This window comes from Penicillium chrysogenum, assembly GCF_028827035.1.
Source record: "Penicillium chrysogenum strain IBT 35668 chromosome Unknown utg000001l_segment0_segment0, whole genome shotgun sequence".
Taxonomy (NCBI): domain Eukaryota; kingdom Fungi; phylum Ascomycota; class Eurotiomycetes; order Eurotiales; family Aspergillaceae; genus Penicillium; species Penicillium chrysogenum.
Window position 1 is genome coordinate 268,059 of NW_026622749.1, and position 13,321 is coordinate 281,379.

Genomic DNA, 13,321 nt, shown 5'->3' on the forward strand with positions numbered 1-13,321 from the left:
CCACGTGGACGTTTCTCCGCCACTTCGGAAATCCTTGAGACCGTGTCGGAAAAGAACCCCCGCAAACATCGAAGGCTGCCAATGATGCAATGTTTTCTTATCGGAATTCGCTTCATGGCAAAACAGACTCATGGATCATGTACTCTTGGCTCATGTGGTGACTGGACTATCCCGGGCGGATAGTCTGGATTCATAGCCCGACGTAAAAAGGAACACCATCTCCATGACTTGCAACTTGGAGATTTTCTACTCAGTGAGACACACTATATGTAAATATGGCAGCATCAGTCCTCTCAACACCCGCTATCTCAGCGCTTCCGGTGGATACCCCCTCGATAACGTCAGTTGGCCAGGTTGCCCTCCCGAAGCAAGACATCTATACTGTCAATGACCTCTTGCGCGCCAAAGCTTCAGGGGAGGCAGCACATAAACCTATAGTTGGATATCCATCATCTGGCACCGATTATGTGTATTATACACCCCACCAGGTACAGACCTCATTCGCCCGTTCTTGTGCACACGGATATACTGACCAAAACAGCTGGATCTTCTCGTTGAAGCCGCGGCTGTCTACTACTGCAAAGGCATTCCCCAGAGACTGTCTTCAAATGACCCTGTTCAGGTAGTCGGTCTTCTGGGTGTGTCTGATTTTGAATACTTGATCTCATTGCTTGCCATCTCCCGGCTTGGGCATACCGTGCTCCTGCTGTCAACTCGAATCGTTGAAGATGCTTATGTCAGTCTGTTGGAGGCCACTAAGGCCACTTTCCTTGTGACCCACTCAAGCTTCCAGGCTGTCGGAGATAAAGTTTCCAGGCGAACTGGTGCTACTCATATCTCTGCTGTGGCCCCAGCAGATGCAGCCTCGCACGAAGTAGCGAACGCCTGTCTTCCTGCGTCCAATCTGCACGGTCCGACCGAAAGCAATAACATTACCTGGGTGATCCACTCGAGTGGCTCAACTGGTCACCCCAAACCCATCTACCAGACTCACTCCGGAGCTCTGAGGAACTACGCCAACAACTTCGGACTTAAGGGCTTCATCACCCTACCTCTCTTCCATGCTCACGGAATCAGCTGTCTCTTCAGAGCCATTCACTCCGAGAAGATCATCTACATGTACAACTCCAGCTTGCCCCTCACAGCCCCTATTCTGCTGAGCTCCCTCAAGAAGTACCAGGAGATTCAGGTTCTGTATGGTGTGCCGTACGCCCTGAAACTACTTGCAGAGATCGACGAGGGCCTACAACAAATGGCTCGCCTTGAGCTTGTGATGTTTGGTGGATCATCTTGCCCCAAGCCTATCGGAGACACATTGGTCCAGAATGGTGTCCGTCTTGTGTCTCATTACGGAACAACAGAGACCGGTCAGCTCATGACCTCCTTCCGCGACCGTTCGGACTTGGATTGGGACTATGTCCGCCCGGGCCCATCCTTGCTGCCATATATTCGATGGGAGGAGCAGCCAGGTATGCCTGGAATCTACGAGCTTTCCGTCTTGGAGGGCTGGCCTTCCAAGGTTGCTAGCAACCGCCCGGACAACTCGTACGCAACCAAGGACCTGTTCGAAAAGCACCCGACTACCCCAAACGCGTGGCGATATTACGCCAGATTGGATGACACGCTGGTTCTTGAGAATGGCGAGAAGGCAAACCCGTTGACCATCGAAGGAGTTGCCCGCAAAAACCCTAACGTTGGTGAAGCTATCGCGTTTGGAAGTACCAAGCCTCGTATTGGTCTCTTCATTATCCCCTCCGATAAATGCAGTTTCAAGACTGACGATGAGCTGATTGACAATATTTTCCCCGATATTGAGGCGTGCAATGCGGAAATGCCGGCTTACGCCTATGTGTCTCGCGATATGGTCCACATTCTCCCCAAGGACTCTGTCTATCGAAAGACCGACAAAGGAACGGTCATTCGCTCTGCATTTTATAAGGACTTTGCTGAAAAGATTAATGAGACCTATGAGGAGCCTGATGTGCAGGGTGACCAGGTTCTAGATGGCGCTGAGCTTCTAAGATTCCTCCGGGAGACTCTTCTCGAGATTGCACCATCCGTTAATCCAGCCACTTTGGAGAACGATACCGATGTTTTTAGCTTGGGCATGGACAGTTTGCAGTCAACTCGTATGCGAACTGTCATCGCACGCACCATAGACCTCGGTGGTCACAAGTTGTCGCGGAACTTTGTCTTCGAGAACCCATCGATCGAGGCAATGGCACAGCATATCGTGGACCTGTGGTCAGGCCAGGCTCCGAAGGAAAAGGTCCCAGTGGAGGATAGGATGCAGCATCTGATTGAGAAGCACAGCAGTGGTTTCAAGACACATATCCCCGTTGATCGGGATGATGATGGCGACCACATTGTGCTCACCGGTGCTACTGGATCCTTGGGTGCCCACATTGCTGTTCAACTCGCCCAGTCAGACCGAGTGAAAAAGGTCTATTGTCTCGTGCGAGCTAACACCACAATTGCTGCCCGCAGACGTGTAGCCCAAAGTCTCCGCACTCGCGGATTGTTGTTTACCTTGTCACCAGCCGCGGAGCGCAGGATTGTTGCTCTTCCTTCAATCCTGTCCAACTCTACCGACTTGGGCCTCGGCACTGAAGTTTATGCACATATCAAGAAGTCGGTTACAGCCGTGATTCACTGCGCTTGGTCAGTGAACTTCAACTGGGCCCTGGAAAGTTTCGAGGGGCCTTGTATTGCCGCGACCCGCAATCTTTTGGATCTTTGCTTGAGTGCTCAAGGTCCGCGCCCGGCTTCCTTCTCCTTCTGTTCCTCAGTTAGTACTGTCGCGCGCACTCCCGGTAACTGGGTCCCCGAGGCGCTTCCCGAGGCGCTGTCCTATGCGCAGGGCATGGGATACGCTCAGTCCAAGCTGGTCACGGAGCACATTGTAAACAGAGCTGCTCATGCCACTGGTATGACTGCGCGAGTCCTTCGTGCGGGACAGATCGTCGCGGATACTACTCACGGTATCTGGAATGCTACCGAGGCAATTCCTATGATCTTGCAGACTGCTAAGACAATCAACGCTTTGCCTCAACTGGATGATGTTCTCAGCTGGACTCCAGTCGACGTCATGGCCAGTAGTATTATCGAGCTCAGTCTAGCTCCCGTCGCAGATGAGGTCATGAATGTCACGAACCCGACGCTAGTCCACTGGACTCACGACCTACTGCCCCAGCTTAGGGAGGCTGGGTTGGAGTTTGAGCAACTCCCCAAACAAAGCTGGTTGCACCGTCTCCGAGATTCCGACCAGGATGCCGAAGTCAACCCGCCTACCAAGTTGCTAGAGTTCTTCGCTTCGAAGTATGATAATGATAACCCCAGTCGAGCCTTGTTCTACGACACGAAGAAGGCCCAGGCGGCGTCACTGGCACTCGGTCGCGCCAAGGGTCTGGACAAAGATTTCACCTCGCGCTTCACCAACTACTTCAGCACAGAATGCTGGGGTAAATCCTCGCCCCCCCGCTGCAGCTCGCGATGTATTATTTTTGATCGGTCCCTGTGGTTGCGGAAAGAGTACCGCCGCGCAGGCCTTGAACCAGCAACTGAATGTCCCTGTCATTGAGGGTGATGATCTCCACTCCAGCCTCGCCCGTCAGAAGATGACTAGAAATATGCCCCTGCAAGACTCTGACCGCTGGGACTGGCTGGCTCACATTCGCGGTGCAGTCATGGATCGCCTACAGCACTCAGAGTCCCCCGCATTGGCTGTGACTTGCTCAGCAGTGCGCACTGTGTACCGTGACGAGCTTCGACGATTGTCGCAGCTGTTTGATTTCCCTGTTACGATAACCTTTTTGTTCTTGTCTGTGCCCGACAGCGGGGAGTTGAAGGATCGCGTGATGGCACGGTCTGAGACCGAAAACCACTACATGAAGTCTTCGATGGTGGACTCACAGTTTGATCTGATGGAGGACCCAACTGACGAGCCGGATGTGCTCATGTTAGATTCTACCCAATCAAAGGCAAAGATGATTGAAGATGTGGTGGATATAGTCAAGGAGATTTTGAGGTCGTGACCTTCCCTTCTCAATCGTTATGTTTAGATCTTTTTTCGTTCATTGTCACTTTTCCTGTTAGGCGCGAATTGTCTTCGAGTGAGATAAACCATTGCCATTGTCGTCGACCTATTGAGAGGAGTATGAAATATATATATGTGAAAGACTCCAATTTACACAGACCAGTCCTACACACAGTTTAAGAAGCTTTGTGCAATGAGGATTGCGATCATACTACACTCCACACTGTAGCACCTAGGCTTCCTGCATTCCTCACTAGTCGCTGCGAAGAGTTAGCCTCGTGTGTGAATGTACGGAGTATAGCTGGGCTATAGCTAGCCTGCATTGGCGTGCATGCAGGCTGAGTGGAGCAACGTACTTTGGCTCCCACATTATGATCAGGGGATTCGGATGTATTTGAATCTCCTTTGTTTCGGGAGACAACCATTCTAAATATATGAATTCTTTTCTTTTAGACACATACGCTCCGTCCTCAGTATGTGGAAAACAAGGGAACCTTGGAAGCGACGTTGTGTTATGAAAGCCGAGACGAATATGTGACCGTCCCGCATGGGTACGAGCTAAGCCGCTTGGCTTTGTTTTTCACCCAATCGAGCCAAAGAATTCCTATTTCTTTGTTCGGGGCTGAGCCGACGAAATTCCACCCCGTCTCGTAAACTTGATGTGACGTGTGACGATAATTAAGCGCCGGATCCCCATAGCCTGCCAATCTCGAGTCTCTCACCAAAGGCTGTCTTTCCTCTTCCTAGGCGCTTCACAGTTTCGAGGTTGACTGCGCGCAATACCATGCTGTCTACTGCCTGTCGGCCTCGAATGTGGGTTATCGCATTGCTCGGGGCGTTACGAGCCGGCATTTTGTCTATTCTTGAGGCTCTTCGGGCAGGGCCCTGGGGTCAACGGAACTACCAGCTTCTTTGGGGGAGCTCAAGAGAAAACATCCTACTACCATGTCCGGATCACAAAGAAGACTTGGACCGTGGCTTTTTCAGTGGCAGCGGTGATTTTCTTCCTTCGGTGTTTCCCGCCACTCCCGGCGAAATTGAACCCCATTGCCAATAAGCGCTGGTGCGACCACCCCATCACCAAACTTACGTCCGACGCCTCACAATCATTCAACGAAACATTGATGCGCCAGTCCAGATCATTGGAAGATGCAGCCACAGAATATCGTCGACGATATAATATGCCGCCACCTCCCTACTTCGATGAATGGTACGAGTTTGCGACGCAGCGGAACACGGTATTGATCGACGAATACGACATGATATACCATTCTTTACAGCCTTTCTGGGGGCTTTCCCCAAGTACAATCCGCTCCCGTGTCAGGGAGGATCTAGGCCGAGACAATGGAGTGATGGGTATATCAATTCGAAATGGCAAGCCATTTCACCTAGGCAATGGCCAGGGAGATTACCAAGGAAATGCCACAATGAAACAGTTCAGCAAATTTGCCCAATGGCTGCCCGACATGGATCTCGTGTTCAACGTCCACGATGAGCCGCGGGTCGTTGTTCCTCACGAGGAGTTACACAGACTGGTAACAAAAGGCTATACAGCCCAGGCTCGTTTGAATGGCAATTCGTTGGTAAATCGTTTTTCCGACAATAATATCTCTACGGAACACATTCAAGAAGTGTTCACAACCAGGTATCTTAATCTTAGACAGCAAGAAACCTGGCTTTATTGTCGACTGTCGTGCCCACCCGATAGCCCGGCTATGAACCTCGATGGCAATGCGCCGGATAATTCTAGCACCTTTGCTATGGAGCCTTTAGGATTCGTGTTCAATCAAACAGCCTTTAGCGATATTTGCAATAGTCCCTCACTGAAGCATATCCTTGGGATTTTTGACCGGCCCAATGCCTTCAAGCTCACGAACGAGCTAGTCCCCATGTTCTCAACATCACATCTATCGTCCTTCCAAGATATTCCTATCCCGTCGCCATGGTACTACGAGAAGGTCGGAGGCTATCAATCGGACCACGATATCCCGTGGGAGTCAAGGAAGGGGCAAATCTACTGGCGAGGAGGCAGTACCGGAGGGCTCAGCCATGATGGATCCTGGCGTACTCTGCAGCGCCAGCGAGTGGTTGCATCGCTAGAACACAAACTAGGACATCCCATCTTGGAACGCATGGCAGAGTCTACATGCAGCACTGGGGGTGACGAAGGATGGAAAGTTCGTAGGGCGAATCAAACGGAGGTCAGCGGATACTTCAACGCCCATTTCGTTGCTATTGTCTTTTGTGAGGGACTGGACTGTTCTGACGAGAAGATGTTTTTCGATGTCGTGGGTCGAGACGACGAAAATGAGGCGTGGAAATACCGCTACTTACTGGATATGGATGGCCACGCTTACAGCGGGAGATTCTATGCGTTTTTGAATAGCAAGAGCGTTCCGTTCAAGCTGACCTTTTTCCGAGAATGGCACGAGAACCTTCTCTTCCCCTGGGTCCACTACGTGCCACTCAACAAGGACGGCAACGAAATCGCTGAGATTGTGCGCTTCTTCGAGCACGATCCTGCTGGCATGGAGATTGCTCGGACTATTGGTGAGGAAGGGCAGTCATGGGCTGCTAAAACACTCCGGAATGATGACATGGACGTCTATATGTTCCGGCTTATGTTAGAGTACGTCCTTCCTTTCGAGGGTGCTCATCGACATGGAAGTCCATCGTGATGCTGACTATGGTATTGCAGATATGCCCGTGTGCAAGACGACCGACGAGAGGACTTGGGTTTTTATTTCCACGGATCCTAACCAAAAGTTTGCCCAAGACTATTACTGACATCACCTACGACATGTGTATATATTGCACTTATTTGGTATAGATATTACAATGAACCTACGTACAATGCGAATGTGCGTTTTGACAACAAACCAAATGAAGCTCATATACTCTAAGCATTTTTGAGAGGAGATCATGAAGGGAATGAGTAAGTTGCGCGCATAACCATACATCATCCTCAGTCTGTGACTTTCAAGTCTTCCACGGACCGTCGAGGTTAATGGCTGCGTGGAAGATCCATCATTTCCTCCGTCAAACAACCAATCTCGTATGACCAAGTCGAACAGAATATCTCTTTCTTTTCCTGAATTGGATCAGCTTGATTGTTCTGTTTTACAGCGGTACCTTCATGACTTACTATTGAGCCGGCTCCAGTACGAATACCTCGTTAGGGCTCTGATCCCATTCAGCAAGTTGTAAACCATCCCCATCGGTGCGCAAGAAGTATCCGGACTTCTTTGCAACGAGCTGATAGCTGTTATCACCAACAAGCTCGGTGGTGTAAATCTCCTGCTCCGATCCGACGATGCAAGGAGAACCTGCTTCATCGCCACAGTTGATGAAGTTACCGGCAGGGTCGGAAATCAGGAAATCGCGCTGGCTGGCGCTGCTGAGAGTGAAGTGCCAAGTCTGGGAAGATCCACCATCCCGCTTGGGATAGAATGTCAGAGGCGTGCCGATCCCGGTCTGGGTCAAGACTTCATTGCTTTGGAGACTAGATCCGATTGTATAACTCCCCTCCTCAAGACTGAGGGCTGACTGGCAAAGGTTGCCAAGACACTAACAACAAGGGAGGTCTTCATATCGGTAAAATAGTAAATCGATGGTGGGAAACAAGATATATGGAGATGATTGAAGTTATTCAAAAAGGTTGAGTGGTTTGAAGTGGGCTCGGTCAGGAATTCTGCAATTTATATGTTCCCTCTGTTTACACAAAACATTTATTTTGCTTGCAGAGGTGATCTTCATTGGATTCGGATTGCATAGACTAGCGATATGCACATCCTGATATTTGCTAATACATGCATATACTCCACTCTTCAGCTGTTACATAGGTCGATTGCTATATGCAGGGGAGAGAAGCCCGAAGTGCACATACTTCACCCCTTTTTTGGCTCAGAGATCTTCCCCACGGCTGATCCATCTGAGCCAGCAGACCTTATTCTAAGCGCTTGGAATAAGTTTCTGGTAATAGTTGCGCTAGGATAGCGCTCGGAAGCACACTAGACTAGATACTGCCTCGTTGCCACTGAACTTCCACGTCAAATACACATTGATAGGCCAGAGGTTACATGTAGGGAAGAGCCGACGCCACTCTTACAGCCCACATTTACCTCGCAATTGGGGCGTTAAGGAAAAAAAACCATCTTAATTGACGAGGGAGTATAATATGCTCACTCTAGAAACTTAGCTCTATGTGGTTTTGGGGGTTGGGGGTTGGGGCGGGAGCGGGGGATTTAGTTCTTTGTTGGTCTACATACATACCTTGATCTGCAACATCCGCTCCCATTTTAAGTAGAAAATACAATATACTATGCGCATGCACCATAGGGTTACGCTTACGTAGGACTTATACAGTACAGAACAAAGAAATGCTCATTTTCTCCAAAAAGATCGACGTTTCCAAGGTCCCGCTGTTTCGGACATGCCAGCCGGCCCTATGGTCACCAATCAGCGTATCTATAATCCGGTCACATCCAGCATTCTATAGGGATGTAACCAGACTAGGCATCCCTGGGTATTCATATTTAGGGAAAGAGGAGTCACTCCATGACCGGAGGGCTGTTACGCTTAGGGAGTACATGTAGGAGCATGGTCTAGCTTGGTCATATCCACACCCGCCAGACGTTATCCGGTTATTTATGCCCCCATATATTTTGCGCCTAGCCTCAACAACTTGTATTTTACCTTGTTTCATTACTTTCGGATACTGGCGAATAGAAAAATCCCTATTTTCTTCTGTATATCTCAATTTTGAAGCAACCGGAAACATGCATTAGTATGGCATCGGAAATTAGGCCACTGAACGCTAGAAATATACACTCATGTATGTCTCGGCAACTGATTAAATTTCCTGAAACTTTCCAGAGACTATCTTTAGGTATATATCGTATAAAACAGTCTACAAGGGAAAGTTAATATAGGTAATCGTTGCTATACTATGCTGTAATTCATATATAGGCATTACTATGTGTTTCGCGTTGTCCAGATCGCATGTAAAGTCTGCTATGAAGCCGTGTTATTATCCATGGGTAAGGCTGGTGACTATGTATTCACCAAGGTTTCTACCAACCTACGTAGGTAGGCAGATGGGTATTACTGGTATACCACAACGCGGTGACTGAAAATGTAGTGTCTCTGGACAAATATAAGACATATCAAGGCTGCGACTCAGATTGTTGTGAGACATTCGTGTGCTGGTTTAATGCCACTGATGCAAGTAAAACGCACTTGGTTGATCGACACAGGTCTCCCTCCTTATTATGTGCCTTTCCCTTTTAATCACTGAAATGCCCGTCAATTATAGACCATCCATTCGCTGCAACCTAGGAGCCCTACATAAAAATTGCGCAATGACTGGAGAAGAAAGATACGGGTTGACTGTTCTTCATGATCCTAATTTCAATTTCACCACGCAGGAGAAGAATCATTCTTCTAGTGTGGTACTGTCCGAGTAAGTTATATTTCCCAAAGAGTGATGCCATAGTGAAAGAAAAAGAAGTATGACTAACGTTGTACTTTGGTTGCCATTCATGGATTAAATGGGGATGCCATCGACACATGGACTCACCAAAAAACGGGGGTTATGTGGTTGAAGGACCTACTGCCTGAAGCACTACCCAATATTCGGATAATGACATTTGGATACAATGCCCGTTTCAAGAATTTTACAGCGCAGCAAGATTTGCGTAGTATATCCTCAAAACTCCTCAACGAATTGGTCGATTTCAGAACAACAGAAGAAGTAAGAAGACCAGAACACTTCTTTGAGAAGAAAAGAAGAGAAAAAGAACGTCCTTACTAACCCGCGTAAAGGAGAAATCACGACCTATTGTCTTCGTCTGCCACAGCTTAGGTGGAATTGTGGCGAAAAAGGTGAGCTCGGTCACTGTATAGCCCTCCAGCCGGTACTCACCAAATATAGGCGTTGTTGATTGGCTGTTCCGAAGAACAAGAGCAGGTGCAACGATCAGTATATGGGGTTCTGTTTCTTGGTAGGATCCGCGCGGCCAAGATACTCTGATTACTCTGACTTGATGAAGGTACCCCTCACAATGGTAGCAGCCTTGCAGTGATGGGAAAGCTTATGGCGAACATTGTTTCGGCCTGTTCGCCAATGAGACCGCCGCGCACTCTCATTGGGGTCTTGCAAAAGGACTCGCAAGCCCTACTGGAAATCACTGAAGACTTTTGTAAAAGAAGGAACAAAGTCAAGCTCATCTCGTTCTATGAACTGGAATTAACGTCGATTGGCCCCTTCTTAAGGAAGCTGGTAACTAACCCCCGGCACTTGAGCTAACGCATTGCTTATAAGCTCGCAGATTGTCAAACAACAGTCCGCACTTCTGAACGTCCCTCATGAGATCGCCATTCCTCAATTTGCCGACCACCGGAATATTGTTAGATTCACGTCTCTCCAAGACCGTACTTTCCGGCCTGTATTACGTAGACTACAAAAGCTTGCCCAGGACTTCCAAGGTGGCTCCACGGCACAGTCGACATCTGGTCAAGAGTTGGGTATGGATCCTGTCTGAGAATTGCCTTTATGAGGTCTCAGCCCAACTTGTGCTAATACTCAACAGTGCTTGCAATACCATTCGATATTACAACATTGCCATGTCCGTCTTTCTGCGGCAGGGACGATGTTCTGGAGACCATGAAGACATTCTTCTACGGCGACCCAAGTGAATCTCCAACGAGGCGAACATTTGCGCTGTGCGGTCTTGGTGAGTACGGTCCTTTTACGGCTTTCCTCGATGTGATCCTAATTGAACACAGGTGGCCTGGGCAAGACGCAAGCAGCTCTGCACTACGTTTTACAGACAAGGTCCCAGTACAAGACTGGGGTGGCCTTGATGAACGCAGCCTCGGTGGCTTCCCTTGAAGCATATTTTGATCGCTTGCATAACCTCCTCAAGCTCGGCGAATCGAAAAATAAGATCAACTCGGTCAGGAGCTGGCTATCTAGAGCCGAGAACTCCCAGTGGCTGCTTGTGTTTGATAACGTGGACGATCTTAGCTCAGTGCCAATTAGAAAGTACCTGCCTGCTGTGAACTGGGGTCACGTCATATTCACTACACGAGATCAAGGGATCATCGGTGAAATAGCTCAGGAAGGCCACGTGCTCAAACCCTTGACTACTGAAGACGCGGCGCAGTTACTGCTCGAGCGATCTGGTGTTCGACACGCCACAGACAACGAAATGGAAGAAGCCAGGGACGTTGCGGACCTTCTTGGATCGCTTCCCCTTGCTTTGGTACATGCAGGGGCATTTCTACGCTCAAGGCATAGAACTCTTGGGGAATATCATCAACTTTACAAAACTCGTCGGAACGAGTTGTTGCGGTTTTCGACCCGTCTTGGAGACACTAATCAAGCCATCCTGACAGCGTGGGAGATCAATTTCAAGCAAGTGGAGCAGGAATCACCAGCTGCTACCAACCTTCTACTTCTTTTCTCGTTTCTAGACCAGGCGTCCATCCCTGAGTTGATGTTGCACCGAGGCTCGTCCCCCCAGAAACGGTAGGGCATTGATGGCGAGGTGACCGAAGTTCGTGCGGAGGACGAAGGCGTGGATGAATGTTTGACGAAGATCATACAGGCTGACTTCGAATTCGATAATTCTGTTGAAAAGCTGCTTTCGTTTTCGTTGATTTCCTGTAACCAGGAATCGAACGGACTAAGGAACTTCTCTATCCACCCTCTGGTTCAGTACTGTGCAGTACACCGATTGCCGCCATCAGATGTGAGTAGGTGGCGATGGCAAGCAATATTACTAGTTTGTCACGCGTTTCCAAGAAACGGATACATTGAACCACTGTAAGTCCGGTCTATTCACAGTGCGGAATTCAAGGTCTGACCGAACATACAGATGCGGAGAAAGCGGAAGAATCATACTACCTCACTTGAGTCGAGTACTTTTCGAATACGATTCCATGTGTCTGGGACACGGAGATCAGACCTCCTTTCGGCACGAACTTGCATCAACTCTCCTTGCCGCGTCACGGTTTTCGGATGCAAAGTGGAAGGTTGAAGCAATCAGTCGTACCAAAAAGCTACTCGAGAATGATCGTGATCCGTATCTAAGTTCATGGCTTGCGTACAGAGACAGTTCCGTTATGAGAATGTCTGGGATGCCGCGAGAGTCAGAATACGCCCTGCAGACGTTTCTAAGAGACGTCGCTTTATCCAGCCCAGAGGAACTGGATATTAGCAGGAGATTCAACGCGCAGCGTGGGGAGCTGATCATTTCTTTTTGCGAGAATCCCATCCGCCAAGGAGAGCTTAACGAGGCGAAAGCGGAATTAATGGAGTGGATGCCGCTGGGTAGGGAGGCATCTACACTTGAAACAATAACATTAAGGGCACGCGATACAACCATAGAGAAGATACTTCGTTACTAGGGTCTGTTTAGAGAAGCATTTGGCCTCCTGGAAGGCGTTCTGCGAGACAGTCTCCTTGACGACTACTTTGAAGGCACAGGTTGGTATCATGTTCTTCTCTCCGGGGTGGCAGATCTATATTGCGAACTAGGTCAGCCTGCCGATGCTGAAAAGCTCCTGCAGCAAGAATTGAACCCGATGAGAGAAAATAGGACGCAAAACAGTCCCACTGGGAGAAGGTTGCAGGTGTCGCTGGCGGAGACCTACCTGCAACGCAGCATGTACGCCGAAGCGGCTTCACTCCTAACAGATCTTCAGCGAGAATTGCCGTCATCTGGCTTCCCAGACTATAAGGCACATGTCAATAGTTTCCATACCTGGGTATCTCTTGCGAGGATTTCTCATCGAAAGTCAGAGTGGGTAGAGGCCATATCATGTTGGAGGCATGCGCTAAGGGTCCTGGATCGTATCAAGCTGAATGCTGGATTTAATGCCGGTCTTGTTCGATGCTCCATAGCCCATGCGCTGATGATGACCGGCGAAGTGGGAAGCAAAGATTTACTCCAAGAGGGGAGGGCAAATATCGCATCAGAGCCGCGAGTATTCTGGATCCCATTGTTCAATTCCCAATGGCACGATTTGATTTTTGACCTTCTGAAGAAGGCGGGTGTGGATTAGAGGGCCTTTGATGAATTTTTCTTTTTTTTTTTTTTTTTTTTCCATTCCGCATCTCGACTGATTGGCTTGGATATTCTCTTTGTTTCCCAAAAACGTAATTCATTTTCAGGAGACCACATAAGAACCTAATAAGTGTATTAGCAAGCTCAGTGTAGGTACTTCGTACACCCTGTCACGGTTAATCTTATCGGATATGCCTTCGAAGACATTTCAGAA

The 13,321-nt window shown here is 48.9% G+C and overlaps 4 protein-coding genes across 4 annotated transcripts; 3 read left to right on the forward strand and 1 right to left on the reverse strand.

The window, feature by feature from the left end:
- Positions 1–275: 275 nt before the first annotated feature.
- On the forward strand, positions 276–4,034 carry N7489_000116 (putative NRPS-like enzyme; the record flags this gene model as incomplete). Its single annotated transcript, XM_056705872.1, has 3 exons — positions 276–488; positions 542–3,461; positions 3,487–4,034. 3 exons carry the CDS (start codon positions 276–278, stop codon positions 4,032–4,034), a joined length of 3,681 nt encoding a protein of 1,226 aa, XP_056570174.1.
- Positions 4,035–4,820: 786 nt separating this feature from the next.
- Positions 4,821–6,795, forward strand: N7489_000117 (uncharacterized protein; the record flags this gene model as incomplete). Its single annotated transcript, XM_056705873.1, has 3 exons — positions 4,821–4,849; positions 4,905–6,665; positions 6,735–6,795. The coding sequence occupies 3 exons, from the start codon at positions 4,821–4,823 to the stop codon at positions 6,793–6,795; spliced, it is 1,851 nt and encodes a 616-aa protein (XP_056570175.1).
- A 385-nt stretch (positions 6,796–7,180) lies between these two features.
- N7489_000118 (RICIN domain-containing protein) lies at positions 7,181–7,626 on the reverse strand (the record flags this gene model as incomplete). Its single annotated transcript, XM_056705874.1, has 2 exons — positions 7,181–7,521; positions 7,584–7,626. 2 exons carry the CDS (start codon positions 7,624–7,626, stop codon positions 7,181–7,183), a joined length of 384 nt encoding a protein of 127 aa, XP_056570176.1.
- A 1,770-nt stretch (positions 7,627–9,396) lies between these two features.
- N7489_000119 (LipA and NB-ARC domain protein) lies at positions 9,397–11,571 on the forward strand (the record flags this gene model as incomplete). Its single annotated transcript, XM_056705875.1, has 4 exons — positions 9,397–9,497; positions 10,449–10,561; positions 10,627–10,770; positions 10,823–11,571. The coding sequence occupies 4 exons, from the start codon at positions 9,397–9,399 to the stop codon at positions 11,569–11,571; spliced, it is 1,107 nt and encodes a 368-aa protein (XP_056570177.1).
- Between the last annotated feature and the right edge of the window lie 1,750 nt (positions 11,572–13,321).